Here is a 20,626-nt window from a genome sequence, read left to right on the forward strand (position 1 = left end):
GTAATTCCTTTATGTGGTGTGTGGCTTGGCCATTATCTCTCTAAAATAAAACCATGAAATCAAAATTAATGAAATGTCCTTCAACCCTTAGGCTTATGTGGTGAAATCAAACTTCACTTGTATTAAAGAAACATTCCTGTCCGGATGAAAGAATGACCTACAATGTACATTATAATTTCTTTATTCAGAATTTCTATTTTAATACAAAACTAAAAATGCAGAGACTTGTTTTCCATGTGTGATAATTAACAACACTCAAAATATAGCTGTTCCAGAGAAAAAATGTGACCATAACTGGTAATATTCCAGATTCAGGTTCCAGCATTTAAAAAGGAAGGCATATATCCCGCGGCATAGAGAACATCCACATTCAATCACAGTTAGAAATACAAAATGAGAAAAAAATGACAAAAAAATAAACAGCATTTCTTTGTCATTTGATGAGATTTCAACAGAATGCTTATGCAAAGCCTTTGCAATTGATAACGAATCACTATGTTTTGTGCATTAATGCATCTCATGTGAATAATCTTCCTGATTAGCTGGACTAGACAGGCGAACCAATGAATCTTATGATAACTGGAGTATGCTTTAAATTGTCTTTGGAGGAACAATGTCCTCTCATTGCCATGAGACTTTTTAAGTTCTGCTTAGACCAGGATACTTCAAGTCCAGTTGAACGAATGCAGACAATTAAAGAACCACATGAAAGTGTATGATTGATAGTCAGAATGAAGTCTCACATGCTTCATCATCAAATGACGTTTCTTCAGTTTTCATGGGGGTGCCTTTGCTCATACGGAATGTCAGTCCTTTCATGATAAGTGGTTGTATGTGTGAAGAACATAGTCACCCACATCTTTGTTCAAAGACTTAGCATAAGTCACTTATGCTTCAACAAGTAGCAACATTGTCAGTGTGTTCTTACGTTTTCTTTCTGTAGTTGCGTCTGATAAGTTCGTCCCAAGTCCCAAGTTAGTCCCAGTTACCATCTACCCACAAAACTAAGGTCGTGATGACAACTAAAGCGTCTTTAGGACAACTCCCTCCATCTGCTGATGGAGGCCACCAGATGTAGTGGAAAACTCTACAAATGCCCTGTTGAGGGTCAACAAACTGTATCTCAGCTCATTAATCATAGTTTTATGTTTTAACAAAACCACTAATTATATGATAAACTAGGATTTGCCTAGTAAATATTGATTTGTTATTAGAAATATTATGATCATATATGTTGAATTGTGTGTCTGGAATTTTGTTGCTATTGTACCAACTGAACACAGTCTCTATTTACACCATAACTACTGTAGTACTAAACACATATACAGTACACTTTTGAGAACTTATTATAAAAATACAAACCTGCATTAGCATTAAGCTGCTAAGTCAAAACCTCTCCACACCTCGTGCAAGAAAAAGGTGAAGAAACAGGGCCTCCTTGTGGCCTCTGATACACGGTTTGGACTAACTCAAACACTGGACTAAGCATAATCGTAACATCATGAGCAGGACTCTACACTGAGAACTGTATGGGTCGGAGACAATTGTGATGGGATGGACATCTGCACACGCTCTTCTCACAGGGTTTCACTGAGCTTGATAGTCACTGCTTTCACCTCCGAGTACTCAGCCAGAGCATACTCTCCCCTGATTGGACAGAGACGACAGGTGAGGCAGGTTAAGGACAAACAACATGATGCAAAGGGATGCCTCTTACAGCTCTCGTCCGTTGCCTGACATTTTGTACCCTCCGAAGGGAGTCTGGGCATGAAGGGCGTTGTAGCAGTTTATCCTTGGAAGAGAGAGAGAAAGGGAACAATAGTCTGATTGTGTTTGTTGTACACTATTTGTTTGTTAAAGCTATCATGAGGAATTTTCATTTGATGTGTATTGCGGTGGTAGGTTACAGGTTCTCCCGGGCCCCACTAGTCCCCAGCTATTCATCTGGGATCTGACCCGGTGGCACCAATGACAAGCATTAAGAGCTAGGGATAGAACATCGTATCTGGTCAAATTAGACAGGTTCATACAGAGTAGGGGTCTTCAACCAAAATGTGGTAAAATGAAGTCCAGTTAGAGAAAGATTCTAGAAGTAAAGGTCCAAAACATCATGATGAGACTACTTAGTGTGATTAAATAGTAATGTAGTAAATACACGACTAACAAATCAAATGAATTCTAAAACTCCTTTGACAATATTTATTGTGATGTAACAGAGAACTGAATATGTGTGACTGCAAATATAAATAATGTTCTCTCAAATAAATAAATAAAAGTAGGGCTGGATTAAAAAATATATGTATAAAATATCTGCATGTTCAAATAAAGCGCTTCAATTCATAAAAAATCAAGTAAGAGGAAGATAAGCTTGAAATTCCCCTTTTCTGCTTAACATTTAGACTTCAGTCCAGGTAATTATAAATAATAAATTGAACGGTTTAATAGAATATATTCATACATATATAGTCACTCTCTCACCCTTTTGTTAAGTGGGAGAATTATAATCTAGTTTTTCCTGCCAGGATTTTAAACGTGTACCTGAATGCATCAGGGCCGTTCTCCTCCTCCCATGGAGGAGTTCATTCAGCCTCATGATGATGTTTCAACGGTTTCTGAGCATGTGAGACACTGGTTTAGTGCTGCAGTGGGAAGTACAGAAACCAGTCCATCCATTATGGATTAAATGCTCTACTTTCGCTGTCCATTTGTTCCTCATTTTCTCGTCCCTTTCTCTATCTCACTCGTCTTCTTCTCAAACGTCGCTATCTTTGTTTTCTTCCTACCGTCTTTTTATTTGTCATTTGCCTGCTACCTCTGTGGTGTCAGGACTGTGAACATAGACTTACCAGACTGTGCCAGTCTCCAGGGCCGCAGACACAGAGAGAGCTCTGTCCATACTTTTTGTGAAGACTGCAGACACCAGGCCGTAGTGCGAGCGGTTTGCTCTCTCTATGGCCTCCTGCTGCCTTTTAAAGCTGAATATACACTGCACCGGACCAAAGATCTGAGGGGAAAGGTATCAGTGAAGACCAGTCACATGCACGGTCCCACTGTGCATTGAATAGACTCTGGTTGCTGTCCTCTCTGACTTACAGTCATATAAATAGATACAAACAGAGGACTCTAAGCTGGACTAGTTAATGAAAGAAGTATGGAAATCATTGTTCAGTCCAAAATTAAATATGACCATGTGCTTCTTCATGAATGTGTTTTCATTATTACTTCCATTATTTATTAACCACATAGAGGATACAAATGCATGTAACTGTTGTCTATTTAAAAACCCTGGTAGAGATCTCAGGAGAACAAATGTGTGTCTTAATATTGGGGACATTTGGTGAACTGCCAGTCCTCGGGTTGTTAATGTGTGTAAATGTGTGTAAATGTCCCAGCCACAAGATGGCAGTAGATACATCAGAGGTATCATTTAGTACGCTACATCAGTCGTCACCAACCAGCGGGCCATGGACCGGTACTGGTCCGTGGGCCGTTTGGCAGCCAGCCGCAGAATAGATTACTTTCATTTGATTTTTTGATTTTTTTCTGAAAATGTTTGCAATGGTTTCAACACCCAATTACATGCGCTTGTCACTTTTGGAATCTCTATTTGGTGTTAGAGCGCTTTGAGTCATCAGAGGTAGAGAAAAAGCACTTTCCAAGTTGAGTCCATTAACATGTTTCCATCCAAGCAGTAACCAAGAGGAAGGAAGTGGCGTCGAGCTGTAACCCGACATGTAGCCCCGCCCTCAAATGAGCATAGATATGCACCCAGAGCTCCGTCCAAGGTTATAGGTTTATAATGTTCTCTGTAGAGATAAAGCCTTTTTACAGGGCTGTCAAAGCACCATTTGTTTCAGCAATAGTGTTTGTGTCCTCCTCCATGAGCCCTCACTGCATGTCCACCGTGTAGTTAAAGAAGCGAGAAGTGAGCAGGTTGTACCTCTTCTGTGGCGATGCGCATTTGGTCTTTGACCCCAGAGAAGATGGTGGGCTGAATGAAGAGGCTCTTCTCCCCCATAGCTGATCCTCCGTACTCCAGGCTGGCTCCTTCTTCCTTCCCACTCTCTATCAGATCCATGATCTTGTCAAAGTGCTGTTGGCTGATCTGGAGCCACCATCAGGCGGTAAACAAGGGAAACAGAGTGTTTAATGCAATTTGAGGAATTCTTCAGTTGGCTGCCGTTAAACAGTCAAATGATACATTGGGGTTAAAACTGGGTTCACGTGTACCAGCACAGAGCAAGGCAGGTTGTTTCCACCCTTTTACGGATAACTCCACATCTCTACAATACACACACACATGAGATTGATGATCCATCCTTTGGTCTCTCTGAGAGAAAGATAAGTAAACAGGTTGTTGTAGACCGATGCAAAGCGTTCACAGAGTGAAGCAGGACTACTCATAGACAGGAATCACTTTCAAAGGTATTCCTTACAAAAAGAAACTGAAGAAAAAGAATGATGAGCAACTCTTTAAATGTCTCTGGGAAACAAGTCGAGCGATACCATGTGGCCTCTTTTAAAGGCTTGTTGCTCCCATCACTAATAGGAAGGGATTTCCATATTATGCATAAAGCTGCTCAATATTCATGTATGTATGAAATCACAACATCACAGTAATGACTCATCTTACAGAATACCTAACAATTGGGTGATGCTGGGACAACGCTGCGGTTGGTAATCTTCTTTAAAAACACGTTTCGGTTGTATTTGATGAAATTCTCATTACACCCCAGCAATAGATGTATTTAAGGCTCTTACAGAAGAAATTAAATACATGTTGTACCTGCCTCTGCATCTATGTGAAGATGGAAAAAACATGGCTTGACGTATTCATTGTGTAAATGTTATAGCAATAATTTGTATTAATGTCTATAATTGTTTCATTTCGTATGATTCTACTTACCTGCCCACTGACTGTGGTTGGAAAACAGCCCTGCTAATCTCCATTTTCTTTCTAAAAGGTTAAAGCTCTTTGTGTATTGTACCTGTTCAAATAAAGATATATAAGAGGTGTGCTGGTCTAAAAGTTGGCGTTAACCATTTGTTCCTACCTGTGGCCCATGTGATGTCTGAGGGTCCATTGGGTCTCCTACGACAATCTTCTTTACGTTTTCTATACTGCGATGCACAAACTCCTCATAAATACTTTCTTCCACAAAGACGCGTGATGCAGCCGTGCAGCACTGACCCTGGTTATAGAAAGCCCCTTTCTGGGTCTCCTCCACAGCCAGCTGCACTGCAGACAAAAACACACATACACACACACGGGTTCAAGCGGTACACAAGAAGAAGGCAATGGGAAAGGTGAAAGTGATGGAGAAGGTAAAGGTAAAAAGAAGGGGAATGTGATGGTAGGAAGACCATGACCATCACCATAGATTTGTAGTAAAGCCAGACTCTGCAGTGTCTTGGTGGCATCTCGACCTGCTGAACTGCAACCTCAAGTACACCATGCTGATCTTTGCCCCCCCCCTGTTATGGTTGTAAATACTGTATTGATGGACCAATCGCTCACCACATTCAAATAAAGAAAACTTGTGGGGATTGGCTGCAAGTCGTCTTGTAAGTATCGAAGATCTTCACAAAAAGGATTGATTACAGGTCTCTTGTGACAGAATGACACTTAAAGGATAAAGGATTTCATCATCTAGGCCTAGCCATTCAGGGCTTCCCCCTGAGCCACAGGATCTGGGTTAATAGTGACAGTCGGTGAGGTCTTCCCCCCTCTACTTGGGGGGCGACAGTTGTAAAGGCCTCATATTTCAATATTTCTTAATATTAGTTCTGAAAATCTTGGGTGTCCACGGTGTGGAGGAAGCATAGCACAGGTCACCAACAGCATGCTGACTTACAGTCACAGTCAGCAAACACAATGCAGGGGTTCTTCCCCCCCAGCTCCAGGGTCACCCTCTTCAGATTGCTTTTGGCTGATGCTTCTTTGATTAGCTGGCCGACCTGCACACATGAGGGTAGACTGAGTCATGCCTTAATGCATAATGAGTAAAAGAGAATTTGGATGTGAGTGTTAGTGCTGACCTTTCAACCTAACTATTCATGTTAATAAAATCATTGAAAATAGATTTCTCAAGGTAAAAAAGTATTCTAGGTGAATCATATTTTTTTAGGAAAGGAATCAGTATCTTCAAGCGTTACTTAGTTTCATAAGAAACCATTTGATGTCTTAAATAGGGACAAATTACAGCTCTAATATGGGAAAACATGAGGTTCTGATTGTGGCGTGCATGCATTTGGGCTTTTTCACTGTTGAAACATTGCCACGGGTTCAAAAACTTTAGGAAGAACCTGGAAACTTTACTGGTGTTTAAGGAACTTAGTTCAGATCACGTACAACATTGCTTATTTCAGTTGTAATAAGTTAATCAAGGACAAGCGTAGAAGTGTGGTCATACACTCACACACCTCAGTAGAGCCAGTGAAGGCCACTTTGTCCACGTCCATGTGGCTGGCGATGGCTGCTCCTGCTGTGGGACCGAACCCAGGGAGAATGTTCACAACTCCAGGAGGGAAGCCCGCCTGAAATGGTAACCCAGAGAGCCTATTAGGGCTGCAGGTCAACAACCACACGGACATTGGATCTGTTTGACTACTTTCAGTTTGTCTTTTTTTCATTTTCACATGTGAGAATTACATTAGGTTCTTGACATTTTAAATTGTATAACATATTTCTATTTCAAATTTCAGTATTCTATTTAACAATAAAAGAACATGCTTCTATCTTTTCAGGGCATTTAATCTGGTCTCCACACAGTATTTAAAATTAACTCACAATGCCATTTAAAACAAACTCCAGACACAATCACATTCAACATAAAGTCTAGTCATAGACTCATTTTGTCAAGTGGAGGCAAGGACATTGGGGTAGTTCTAATGGAACACTAATCTGGGAGCTGAAGAACCCAACATGAGACCTCTTTGATGAGCGCTCCGACGTGGAGGGCAGTGAGGGGGGTCTGCTCTGCTGGCTTGATGACCACAGCATTTCCACAGCTCAGGGCCGGTGCCATCTTCCACATGAACATCAGCAGAGGAAAGTTCCACTTGCAGAGACAGAAGAACAAATGTTAGCAGACTGTTGTCCACGTGTCCCCCCACCAGTTACAGATCACAAATTCAGGTTCTACTGACTTTAGTCCCCTTCACAAGGCTCATACTATAGTTGTTTATTCTATATTATAACACGGTTGAGCGATAATGTACAGTTGCTGTTCACATTGACCCCATTGTTCCATATCACTGCACTCAAAGTAACACGTTTCGCGATCTGCGAAAAAATCATTTTGAGGCAATGTGAGCTTTCACAACTGGACAATTCAGGTGGACGTCATGAGCGATGTCAATGAATGTGACGGTGGAACCCAATGCTGTTTACATGCACGTAGGGGGAATATTTTTGGTCTAACTACACCCTTGAACTGTTACATTATTGGAGTACAGCCTCTTATTGCTTTAATATATTGCTTTTGACTATTACACAGGATTATTGTGAATGACGTTGTGAGGGAAACATATGGAGGAGGTCGTAAGTCAATGTTGATTTATTGGCCTAATAATGTAATCATTTCACTAAACCAACTAGTTTTTTTGTTGTGTTTTAGTTGGAATTCGCAATTTTATGTGATTGAAAATGTTCAAAACATAATCTAGATGGCTGATATTGTGAAAATGAGAAATGTAGATGTTGAAAACTTCTCCAGTAGGAACAGTGTAAGGCCTGCACTAGCCAAAAATATAACTAGGCACAAACATGGGCCAGTGATCCAAGTCACACACATCATCAGTATTTGGCTTTTCCCAGAAGAATCCCTTTCATTACAGATGTGAATGTGGAGAGAATACACATTCTATTATTAGAGGGCACTGTAAATCTTTAAGATCATTTATAGAGGTCCATTATTTTTCATGCATGTTTATTTTTTAGGCATTGTTCACTTTTACAACACTTGGAAACATTCAGAGCCATTAGAAATATTGGGATCACAAGTGAGCAGAAAGGCTACGTGTTTTCCTCTGAAAATGACTCAAGCTGCATGTGTGCCAGCACTACTTTCAGTAATTACCCAACGTCCTTCAGTATAAATTTCACTTTTATGATATAATCTCTCATGTCAAACAACAGGCGTTTTGTTCCTTTTTGCCAAAGCAACATTTATGAACTATTCACAGATAAACTCAATGGCTGTTTTCTGTCATGATGTTGACGTTCTACACATCTGGATTCATCACAAAGTGCAACACAATGAGATACAACAATATCCATATCTTCCAATGTGTGAAAGTAGGTGAAAGCAGCATAGGACTGACCGGGTGTTCCTGTAGGAATAGCCTTACAGGGATTAGCAGAGATTAAGATAAGGTTTACGTTCATCCTCACATCCAGATTTTAAAGTGAGTGCAGTTCTCTTACTAGAACTACACAGTTATGATCACAGCTTATTTGAAAAGTTAATCTCAGTTTTAACCTCAGAGAGCAGGAGATACTGTAGTAGCAGTGTAAATGATGGGTCCATTTACTTCTGTCACCTGCTGACGTTTAAAGGGCCTGCTGCATTTTGGGAAACACAATTGTGCCTATTCAAGCTATTTGAGTGGTTTGATATAAACGCTATCTCAACGTGCCCACAGTGGGACTGACTGCTACTAATTACTAATTGCCCCGGGCGGCAACTTTGGTACTAAAACTGTAAATATTTGGGATGAAACGTTCCCCAAGGCAAGACAGCTCATTCTTTAGTTGGACCACAACAAGCACAAGCACTGAGCTGGAGGAGAAAATGAGGAGAGAAGCCTTTCCTTGGCATACTCTTTTTTGCTTGTATTGTGTTAGTAACTGAAAAAGTCCAAGAAATCCAAACAGTGTCACAGTCAGATACTTACTAGGTCCATCTACCCACAACCTCCTTGCTTCAGGGTTCTGGTGTGCTGGTTCAGCATTAAACAATACTCCCATTTTCAGGTTTGCATGTAGCCACTGAACCACAACATGACATCATGAGTTAAACTGCAATCAGGGTTCCAATCTCATTCTCATAGCATCAAATACAAACATTTTGTCACAGCCATCCGCATCTGATAGCAAGTAAGAATGTTACTTTGCTCCAAACCAAGCACCTATACCTAGGTGACACCAGTGGGTCTTGACCAAGTGGCTTTTTGAATCAAATGGTTAAAAGTAATATATTCAGAGAATCCTGTCCTGATCAATATTCATATTTGCATAGTTGTATAATTATAACTGTGGATACAGTTAGCCGTAGACCACGAACATGGACTCTAGTTATAAATGAGATATAGGGCAACGTTTGGATTTGTTCAATGCCTGAACAGATTGTATTACAGCAGAATGGTGAGAGATCACAAAGCACTGGATCTCCTTACACACACACACACACACACACACACACACACACACACACACACTTTTACAGTTCGTAGTCAGCCTTGTGTTATTTACAGCATGCCGTTGTTTTTTGCTTCACACCGAGCCAACATAATGTGCAAGGCAATAAGAATTCTTATTATACGTTATTACTCATAAATTCAAACCAGAGCTTGTCAGAACTTACTGGAATAATGGCTCCACATACGCCAACAGGCTCGTGTTTGGTAAAACACATGAAGCTTTCATCTGTGAACAAAACACACAAAGTATAACCGTTAGCTTGTACTTATACACTCAGTTACTGGGAACATTTTGTTTTGTGGTTACTGGTTTACAGGCCTCTTCTCCCTAGAAAAGGTTATGGAGCTACATTTCCTTAAAGACCAAAGTGTATGTAGATACAGACACTTATGATAGTCAGAAGTAATGATGGAGACACACACTCATTTTCCTATCAGACTATAAATACCAAGTTTGTCAGAAAAGTCCCACTCACTGTGCCTTTAAATTTGCAGAGAAACAAGTTAGAGGAGTTTATCCTCTGTACTGTGACATATTTGGCGCATTGTACAGTTATTGATTGGGCCTGCTAAAACGTGGTCGGAATGTGTCAGAACAAACTACAGCAACAACACGGCATACTTTGTTTTGAGGGGAGAAAAAATTATTTTAAAAGGATAGAAATGGAATAAGTAAATTCTTCAATAACAAAAGACAACAATATGAACTGGATTGTGATCTTAAAACATTAGGGCAAAGAGCATTGTGACTTTAAATAGTCACGTTAAAATGGAGGCCTTAAGTAAAACGTGTCAGTGGCCCAGCAGATAACCGGTCAAACCTGACCTCCCAGGCTGCACCCTGACCTTCTCCAGTTTCCTGTGGGACTGACATGGACTGGGACACTCCCCTACACATTACCTATTGCCAGCTGCCTTTATCTTTGAGTCACTTGGGGAGTTCACGATCACCCACAGCTTACTGAGGTCAGTATACTGAACATCGTCACGCACAATGTGCTGTAACACAAGATTGAGACGGACAGCCTCTGGCCTGCAGTCTCTCCACATTCCAAACTCACACATCACAGGCTAGAGCATCACTCTGTACTGATGGACTGACATTACGATGAGGATATCGATTCAAGTGAGAAATATACTGTATGTTTGTACAATATATCTGTATTTCAGATACGAATAGAACAAGGACACTGTTAATGTCATTAAGAATTAAAATGTTGGACTCGGTTGGACCTGCTCTATAGGAATATTTGTTCTCATGTCTTACATAGCAACTCTCCTCCTCAGAATGAATAAATGAAAAGTCAGAATAATTGTTAGCTATCTCTAGTAGCATCTAGAAATACGTTTAGTCTCTGTCTGAATCATATCGTTAGAAATGTTGCTGACTGGAAATGCTGTATTACCCTTAACTGCATTCATAAGCACTTGTTTTCTTATCCTAAACTTATTCCTACAGTGTAGAAGCCAGATGCCATTATTTTTTCAAATGCAATGAACTATTCACTGCTCCCTGATCAGTCCGTTGATGTATTCTTAGGGAGATGGTTCCTAGTCCACAGTGATATCCTTTAATCATCCACAAAACCTTTACATTGCATCCCATCAGATGAAACTGGTCCAGTTGGTTTTAGTCCCTACAGTATTAATAATGCAGGTCAGTTCAACAGGCAGGTCAACGAGCTCTCTGATGACATCAGGACTGCAGAGAGCCTCTACATCTTCCGTCAAAAACTCAAGACACACCTCTTTAGACTCTACCTTGACTAAAACACTAGCAAACCGTAGCACTAACAAATGGTAGCACTTAAATTGTACTTATAATGGCACATATCTATAACATGTTTTGAAAATTGTACTTTCTTGTTACTTGTTCTACTGAGTTTGTATCTTTATGAGGAAATGCACTTTTTGTAAGTCGCTTTGGATAAAAGCGTCAATTAAATGACATGTAATGTAATGTCAGTCGCTGCAGTCCAAGTGCTCTTTACTTACAATGAGTTCATATTGTCACATTGTGGAGTGCATGGGTGGTAATTAAGTGCTTTATTGTTTACATTCAATGGTACAGGGTTTATGATTTTATAATTAAGTATCTGAGGTGACGAGTTCACTATAGCCAGTTCCTTAAGATTTTTTGGTTTAATTCTTTTTATTTTATTTTTCTACACTTTCTACATTTTTCTACCCTACGGTATGTTTTAAGTTTCAGTTTGGTTCTTGGATACAAAGGTCGCTGAAATATTTGTCTTGACGACATTTAATAACCTGCAACAGTTATGTATTAAATTAGTTTTCTTGTCTTTCTTTCATGTGTGGGGAATTAAATGCAAAAGTATTGTGTTGGATTACAGTTCTGTAAATAATGGTAAAATTAGCACAGAAAAATAGTTATCCTACAGTAACATACTGTACTGTAAAAAGGTAAAAAGAATTATTGTTAAATTAGTAGCGTTCTCGCTGCCAGTAAGTTACCGTATATTTATGGTGAAATTGTTTATAGGGGGATTACTAGCTGAGAGGCTGATGGCTCGGCGAAGCATTGAACCCACGCTGATTGTTAATCCTCACAGAGGGTTGCACCTCACTAATTACTATCTCAGCCTCTTCCTCTTCCTTTTGTCCTGCCGCGCCTTACATCTCCCACCACTCTATTGGGATGTAATCAGCAGGAAAAGTCAAGCGGGTTTTGTCTCTCTGCTGTCCCACAGAGGCAGAGGAGACGCATAGTAGGATCTGACAAGAGGGGGAAGTATTAAGAGGCTGGATGAGACATCAGCCGGGTCAGGTCACATGCACCACGGCAGTTAACGGTGCACTGGTTATGGAGCTCAACACTTTTAAATACTTTTAAAACATATTTATGTATTTATGCATTTATATATGTATCAACCTTTTTTCATTAAGTCTATAAAGAAAGGGAAGAAAATGTTGTCTCAAATGTAATCTGTTATCTATTATCTGTTAAAATGATATTATATATAAAGTGCTTCATGAATAAAGGTTATCATAATAACTATTTCTGATTTGAGTGCACTATTACAAAATGATGCTCCCAAATTGAGTTGATTCTGAGTAAATGGGGGTATAAAACACTTTTATGTGTTTTCCAGTTGTTCTAGGGTCGGGCCTCATGTCAGATTTGGTTGGATCTGCAGTGATATGAACTACCTGAGGGCACTGTACCTGAAAACATCACATAGCTACACACATTATACTCATATATCCTCAGTTGATCTATCATTAAGCTTTATCGTGTCACTGTAACTCTGTTCTCTGTTGTGTTTTATTATTGATACAATCTCTGGATCTCATGAGGGCTCCTTCTGTTGAATTGCTGACAGTTAGAACCCATGACGCACACACTCACCTACAGGCAGACTCTTGCCATGGATCTTGTCGGCCCAGCCTGCATAGTACCGCAGGGTTTTAATGCTGCCATCCAGGTCTATGAAGAAGGACTGCAGGAAGGGCTTCCCTGTGTCCAGAGTCTCCAGGGTCTGAACAAACAGGAAAACCAGCATCACTCCTTTATATTCCTACTCCTTTATACTCCTCCTTTTTGTTCCGTTAGAACAACTTGCCTTCAGAGATGTGATTTATCATTGTAACTGTAAAGGGAGCATTAATCGGTTAGCTTTTGGATTAACCAGGGACTCATATGCTTTGAGCGTATTGTACATCTTTATGTTGTTCATTCTCTGGACATGCCATCTAGAAAACTCGGTCCATTCCTCCTCTGTCCCTTTGTCTCCCTACTAAATAGATGTGAGGGTTCTGGGACAGAGGATGCGGCATGTGTACAGAGTGTATAGGCCTTTGGGCTATTTAAAATAGATGTAATAGAAAACTTATTTTCAAGCCACAATGAGGCAAATGGTAAAAGGATCAGTGTCCTTAACCTACTGTAGTTGATTTAGATTATTAGGATCACTTTAATGAATCTTTACAAAACTAAAATGGATATAGTTTGTATCCAACCTAAAGGATTCCTTTTTTAAACTAGAGGAAGAAAAACATCATTTAGATTTCAAGTAGTATTTCTTTTTGCCTCTAAAGATTTATTTCTTATGTAGTTACCCTGGCTGATACTGTAACCACTGTACTACATTGCTGTCCCTTTAAATGCTCCAAATCTGGTCCTTATTTCACCAAAGATAGCTGGAAATGAATTGTAATTAGCCATACTCTACACACCACCACTGCAGAACATGTTTGCAATCAGCAGTCACATGCAATGTGATATTATTACTTTGCTCACATCTGTAAGGGCTCATTTATCGATCTAAGTCTCAATGCAAGACAGCACTAAAACACAGTGATTACACGCAGCAATATCTATATCTATAGGCTAATCCCTGATATGAATTAGCCCACATAATGAGAGAACATGGGCAGTTTGTAGTGGCAGGAAATACCATAAGTTTACGGCTCATGAAATAGCACGCTCTTATATTTGACATCTATAGTTATGAATAATATGTGCGAAACAAGCCACACGAGAAAAGTAACTGTTTAGCATTAGTTAGTTGTGTAATGCGGGGATCTATGGTAATTAGTATAATAGAATATGTTTTTTTCTAAATCTGACATTGTGTTGTAAAAACGTGAATATTAAAATGAAAAACAAAGCGGAAATCTGCTTGTAATAAAATGTGGTACAAAGCAAGCTGGCACATTCACTAAGGAGTCAGAGTAACTACTTACAGCTTTTGGAAGTAACGTGAGTACATTTCAAGGGAAACACTTTAATGTGACAGTCACAGCAGGTTAAGATCTGTAATGACCGTCACACATCTTGTTCTCATCCATCCTTGTTACATAGTAAACAAAAATATAGCTACAACCCCTTCCTAACAGAACAGATACAAGACTAAAAATATGACACACTCATGCTGCAGAGATAATGCTTGAAATCTATGAACTTCTATCCACTGTTCTTTTACCCTGGGGAAACTTCAATGCAAACCATGGTACCTTTACTTGTTTATTTTATTTTTCGGTCTTTTATAGGTTTAGGTTTCTTTATATTTACATTTATGTAAATATATTGATCCTCCTAATTTTGATTTGTTTTCGTCAAGTTTATTTGTTTTCTAGATGAAAAGCGATTTGGGAAAATTAAACGAGTCCCGGGAAACCAAATAGATGAAAGGTGGATGATAGGTGGTATTAGCAGAGCAATAAAGCAGCAGGAAGGAGCCCACCGCCAGCAGGAGCCGATCCCTCTCCATCAGGTCGGCCAGTTGGTGCAGCAGCCTTCCGCGGCTGGACGCATCCATCCTGCGCCACGGAGAGCCTCTCTGCTGGGCCGCCTTGGCGGACTCCACCGCTCGGTCCACATCGTCCTGCGCACAGGTGTCCACGTGAAGACACGGTCATACGCACGCGTCACGGACACTTTACACATATTAGCATACGATTTGTTTCAAATGTCCCACGTATAAAATGATAATGCGAAAAGCTGCTTTGTGCCTTTACAACGCACACAATCCATTTTACACCGAGTAGGTTGTTTTTACGTGATTAAGATATTTTATTATGCAGGATTTTATAGATCTTTTTTCGAAAAATACCAAACTCTATCATTATATATTAAAAATTAAGTTTAGATTGAAAATGCTTTTTGCCTATTGATTTTGTGCTTTATGTATTAATTCTAAAATAAGTTACAATTAATTATTACTGTACAAAAAAACAACAATGCCTTCTTACCTCGTCTGCTTCTTCCACATCACAGATTTTGTCCCCTGTCGCTGGGTTGAAAGTAGGAAATGTCCTTCCACTGCTGGATGTGTGCCATTCATTGTCAATAAAGATCTATGGAAAGTAGGGAGTGTTGGGAGTGACTTTGGTTGGTGCCAGCTTCCACCCAACATCAAAGTTAAAACACAACAGAGTAAATGCACCTGGTCACAAAGCAGTGCTCCCTTACCTTTGTGTGTCTGACCTCCTGGACTTTGACAGGCTGAGGAAGAGGTGAAGCTGGGATCCCTTTGGTGGTTGCGTTCTGTGCCATTGTGAGTCAGCAGTAGAGTCCAGGGCCAGTGGGTCTGCTCCGTCTACTCAACGCTGTCAGCCTGTCCACTGGCTTTTTATAAGAATGTGGAGTTCCTCCCTCTTCACACAGCAGTTGAGGAGAGCCCGACTCCGCCCCTCGACTCTGATGAAGGGCCCTTATCTGTGGGGATATGTGTCCCTACAGAGAGCTGTATCCTTGTATCACTAACAGTGGGTTTGAACTATGAAGATACGGTTTACCTTCATACGTGTACACAGGCTACTACTTCCAGTCATGATTGTTGTGATGTTGGAGTTTCATTTCAACTAGTGAGTGACCGGTAATTTCCAAAATCCTTCCCCCTTCCAAATGAAGTGTGCCTTTTCTCAGTAATTCCCAAGTCAAAAACAAAGAGAATATTCAACTGTATTTTTTTATTATTGCAGAAAATACGTATCCATGTTGCTCCTCGAGAGGACGAACACCACCAAGTGTGGATGCCATAGGTAGAAGTAAAACAATGTGGGGTTGTAAATCAAATACATTATGCTCACATGAGCAACACAACCGCACTGATTTCCCTTTTTTACTTTTGAGCCATTGACTCAGAGACAATGTGGACTCACTTCAAGGTTTGATGGGACTTTCGCAGAGAACGTGACACCAGCACACTGTGCTCTGAGCCATATCCCATTGTTCTCGGATGCCTGCCCAGCACCACAATGTTTCTTTGCCCCTTGGCTACAATGTGCAGCGGCAACCGCATCCTGTGTCAAAGGTCAAGAAGCCTGCTTGCTCTCAATATGGGGCTAGCTGGGCCATTATCTAGCAGCGCTATCTAACAGTGCTGACAGAGCTAACCAGGGCCGGGTCTAGGCAGGGGCAAGAGGGGGCCTGGCCCCCTCAAATAAATGTTGTGCCCCCTCAAACTAGGTGCTGGAGCTAGGTGCTGGAGCACAATGCCCCCTCAAGATTTGTGGCTGCCCCCTCATACATGCCTGTCTAGACCCGGCCCTGGAGCTAACAGTGTTTACCTGACAGGTAATAGGAAGGGACTACATACCCTTTCACAACAACGTCGTCACTTGGGACAGCAGTGCAGGGCGCTGGTGTGGTAACCCTTGGCGCACACGAACTTGCACTAACGTGCATGTGCGGCCCGCTTGATGATGTCGGGGAATCACGGATTGCACACACTCAAGAGTTCCTTCTGTTCCTCTCCAGTTTAACTTTACCTGTACATAGAAAGTTGTTGCTAAGATAATCTTTGGAGAAAGGTCAAGGTACAATTTCACACACAAACGTTTTAGCTGTATCTTTCAGTCAGCCATTGAAAGTAATGAAACAATATTTACATTGGAACACAGCTGCTTTGCTTCTGTTGAGCTATATGTACCAACTGTTCATCCACTGTCGAATGGTTTTATGAGTCGCAATGTCTCTGGAAAATTCGGATTTCGCACCTGGGCCCGGTGAAGTTGAACGAAGTTGAACACATGCAAACAAATGCCTTTGTTCCTGAGGACAAAGCTGCGTGCCTGCTCCGGGCTTGCACTCATACACAGTCTGCTATTGTTTCCCCTTCATTGCTTCTTGTCACTCTTCATGTCAAAGTTTAATTAGGACAACAGGCTTTCGCAGGCTCATTTCTCACTTCAGCAACTTTCTAACACTTCATAATGAGAAAGAGAGAGACTCAAAGGGATTTCATGAAGGGGGAGGAGAGCACTCGGCAGGATGGTTAATTCGGGAAACAACATGAAATGCAAAGCATGGGCTCAGACCAATGCAAATAAGCAGGGACCTGAACCGATTCATTGCCCAAATGTTGAGAGTTGGTGAGAGATGGCAAAATGGTGCATTGGTCTGGGACTATTTTCAGCAGTTGAAATATATATATATTGCTCTTTGAAACACTTGTTGCAGGTGTAGCTGTGCACGTGGGATTGGCCTATTCTTTAAAACAGGTTGGACTAATACTGCAACCGTAACTCTCAACAAGGTTTTTGGGAAAGTACACACTTCTGTTGGTTTACATTTTTTTTGTTTTGAATAAATAGAAAAAAATTTAAAATAAAAAATTCTAAAAACTTTTATGTATTTAAATTTAAATGTATGTATAGACCTAAAATGTATTCTGTAAGTGGACTACTTGAGCAAATTATTTCAACAGCATTTGTAGAGCAATAATACCGTCCCATACTATTGGATCAAAGTAGACTGAAGCTGTTCTAGAAATCAACAAGGAATAAAAACGTATTTTTTTTTAGTGTGATCATATATGACTCGGGGTGTGGTCATGAAGGCCGACAGCACTCAGGGAATATCAGTCCTCCCTCTGACTGGCTGCCCTGTCGTGGGAAAGTCGAGCCAGGTGACCTCTTCCTCTCGGCCCGGCTGCTCAGGCTAATTGGCAGTGCACACCTGCTAATGACTGTCAGCAGACTTCAAGGCCAATCACCATCACGAGCGAGACAGATAACTCCAGCATTATGGGCTTTGTTGACAACTTGGAGTTTATCATTCATTTCTTTTTCCATACTTAAGATTAGGGGAATGTGATGAAACCAGAAGTAACATAAGTGAAAACTGAAGTGATCCATTACATTACAGGTCATTTAACTGTTGCTTTTTATCCAAAGAGACTTACATTACATTTGACCCATGGCTTACATTTTGCCTGGGGAGCAATTTTGGGGTTAGATGTCTTGCTCAGCGACACATGGTGCTGTTGGGATTTCGAACCACCATCCTTGTGGCTCGCAGCGCATCACATACTCCAAGCGCCACCATCGCCCCATTAGGACAAGAGAACAAGCGTGAAATCCTTTAGCTCTATGGAGTGCGAAGTAACGATAGAAAAGAATATCAAACAATGACAACACATGAGAGTAAAAACTACTACAGGTTGTGGAAAAATCACGTCTAATATTATGATACAATACGCTATACAATGTAGTGGTGTATTAATAGGAAGGAAAGTGTACATTGACCATGCAGGAGATGAAGGAAAGTCAGCTCAAAACACATGATATGATGATAACAATATTTAATAGAAATATAACAATAATAATAAGCTTCAGCACCAAGAAACAGTACAGCCTCCAAATGGATTCATCTCCAGGGCACATTGGATGCATTATAAGGATAGGCAAAAATAAATGATTACGTGGGAACAAGAAATAAATATAAGTCTTACCTTGAGCTGCTTTCTCTTCAACCTCAATGCACTTTCTCGTGTCCTTCTCTAATTGGTGCAGACTCAGACACAAACAGACAGGATGTAGAAGAGAGGGGGGAGGTGGAGTAGCAGAGAACAATTCAGATGGGAAAGATGGACAGATAGAGAAAAGAGGGAGAGAAATTGAAGGCGGTGAGAGAAGGAGCACTGAGATAACTGTGTCCAGGTGTTCAGAGCCTAACAATGGCTCTTTTCAAGCCCGATGAGAACGCACTGCTCCTCCACTTGTTGCAAAGTATACAGGAGAGATGAAAGAGGCAGAGCAGGAAGGAGCTTACACTCTGATACCAGAGGTTGGACCGGCACAGAGCCGTCCCAATTACGTGAGCCTCGTTGCTGCCAGTAAACAACAGTAAAGAGCTGAGGTCACAATGGTGAACACTGACAATAAGGGACTTGTGCTGCAGTGAGTATCACATGCTTTTTGTTTCTCAAGATCAAAGTTTATTTTTTAATAAGAGGAAAATACAGCTACAGGACAGTACACCATCCCTCCTGATAGTTACAATAATAAAATACCAGATTACATTTTCCGTATAGTTATTTATCATACCTGCTAAGTCATTAAATGTTACTATGAAATACCAGCTATAAAATCATCAGAACTGCATCAGCCTTACTTTCGTCCTGATCTTCTACATTGCAAATGTCAAACTCTCAGCCCACAGGCCACATCCGGCCCACCGGGGGGTCCGGCTGGCCGTCCAATTACAGTGTCCCCACGCATGCGCGACTGCTTCTGACAGACGAGAGCCTGTTTTTTTGTGTCATATCGATTTGCTTTGCACGTAACGTCCAAACACCCCCTCAGTCAGTCGCATCGCCAGCGCCACCCCCCTCCCCATGATTTAAGGGTCTGGCCATCAGAGAGAAGATGTTCCGTTTCTATATTGTTCTTCCTAAGGGTCAAGGGTTCAGATCGCAGTGAAAGAGGTTCATCAGAAGCTCCTTCAGCTCAGACTGAAGCTGGCCTCTTTGGACAGACCCACATCCTCCAGCAGAGACAAGTCCACCGTGGACAGACCCACGTCCTCCAGCAGAGACCTGTCCACCGTGGACAGACCCACGTCCACCAGCAGAGACCAGTCCACCGTGGACAGACCCAGATCCTCCAGCCGGAACAAGTCCACCATGGACAGACTCAGATCCTCCTGCAGGAACCAGTCCACCGTGGACAGACCCAGATCCTCCAGCGGAGACCAGTCTACCATGGACAGACAGAGATCCTTCAGAAGAGACCAGTCCACCGTGGACAGACCCAGATCCTCCAGCAGAGACCAGTCCACCGTGGACAGACCCAGATCCTCCAGAAGAGACCAGTCCACCATGGACAGACCCAGATCCTCCAGAAGAGACCAGTCCACCGTGGACAGACCCAGATCCTCCAGCAGAGACCAGTCCACCATGGACAGACCCAGATACTCCAGAAGAGACCAGTCCACCATGGACAGACCCAGATCCTCCAGCAGAGACCAGTCCCAGATCAGCTACACTGCAGCATCAGACCTGCAGTCGGAGCTCTGGAGGGAGGTGGAGTGCGGGCTATGGGGCTCCGGCTGCATGGCGGGTGTGCCGGGATGTGCGGCTCCGGCTGCATGGCGTGGGGCGCCGGGCCGGGACTGGGGGCGTGGGTCTTGGGGCTGGGGGCGTGAGTCAGGGTGCCGGAAACTGCCTGCTGGCGACCTCCCCTGAGGTCAGCGTAGGGCGGCGACCGGAACGCCTTCCGGTGGCGTATGCCAAGAAGGCAGCTGGGGATCCCTAGTAAATGCTGGGCCCAAGGTGGGCCGCCCACTGTACGTTGCGGGGCCCACCTCGAGCCCCACTCCGCCGAGTCCTTTTTCGGTCTCGTCATTCTGTCTAAATCCACGTGCACCAACGACAAGTAACACTCAACAATGACGCGACAGGAGTCAACAGGCACACAGGGCTTAAATACACTAGGGAGGTGCAGGTGATTGGAC

General features: G+C 41.8%; 1 protein-coding gene across 1 annotated transcript; it reads right to left on the reverse strand.

Moving 5' to 3' along the window:
• Positions 1-217: 217 nt before the first annotated feature.
• aldh1a3 (aldehyde dehydrogenase 1 family, member A3) lies at positions 218-18,641 on the reverse strand. The gene is made up of 16 exons (XM_062561683.1): positions 18,624-18,641; positions 18,098-18,259; positions 16,488-16,659; positions 15,359-15,604; positions 15,139-15,243; positions 14,631-14,771; positions 12,794-12,923; positions 9,588-9,649; positions 6,933-7,061; positions 6,424-6,537; positions 5,856-5,958; positions 5,055-5,239; positions 3,941-4,105; positions 2,847-3,004; positions 1,718-1,792; positions 218-1,647 (listed from the first exon to the last, which is right to left on the reverse strand). The coding sequence occupies exons 4-16, from the start codon at positions 15,440-15,442 to the stop codon at positions 1,578-1,580; spliced, it is 1,521 nt and encodes a 506-aa protein (XP_062417667.1). The 5' UTR covers positions 15,443-15,604; positions 16,488-16,659; positions 18,098-18,259; positions 18,624-18,641; the 3' UTR covers positions 218-1,577.
• Positions 18,642-20,626: the final 1,985 nt, after the last annotated feature.

This window comes from Pungitius pungitius, chromosome 4 (assembly GCF_949316345.1).
Source record: "Pungitius pungitius chromosome 4, fPunPun2.1, whole genome shotgun sequence".
Lineage (NCBI taxonomy): Eukaryota > Metazoa > Chordata > Actinopteri > Perciformes > Gasterosteidae > Pungitius > Pungitius pungitius.

Bases quoted from the DNA above. Each gene is read 5' to 3' on its own strand.
- aldh1a3 (XM_062561683.1), bottom strand. From the start codon at position 15,442: ATGGCACAGAACGCAACCACCAAAGGGATCCCAGCTTCACCTCTTCCT. The intron at 14,772-15,138 runs GTAAGAAGGCAT...ACCTGTGCGCAG, and splicing joins ATGTGGAAGAAGCAGACGAG to GACGATGTGGACCGAGCGGT. The intron at 5,959-6,423 runs GTGTGTGAGTGT...TCATGTGTGCAG, and splicing joins CCTTCACTGGCTCTACTGAG to GTCGGCCAGCTAATCAAAGA.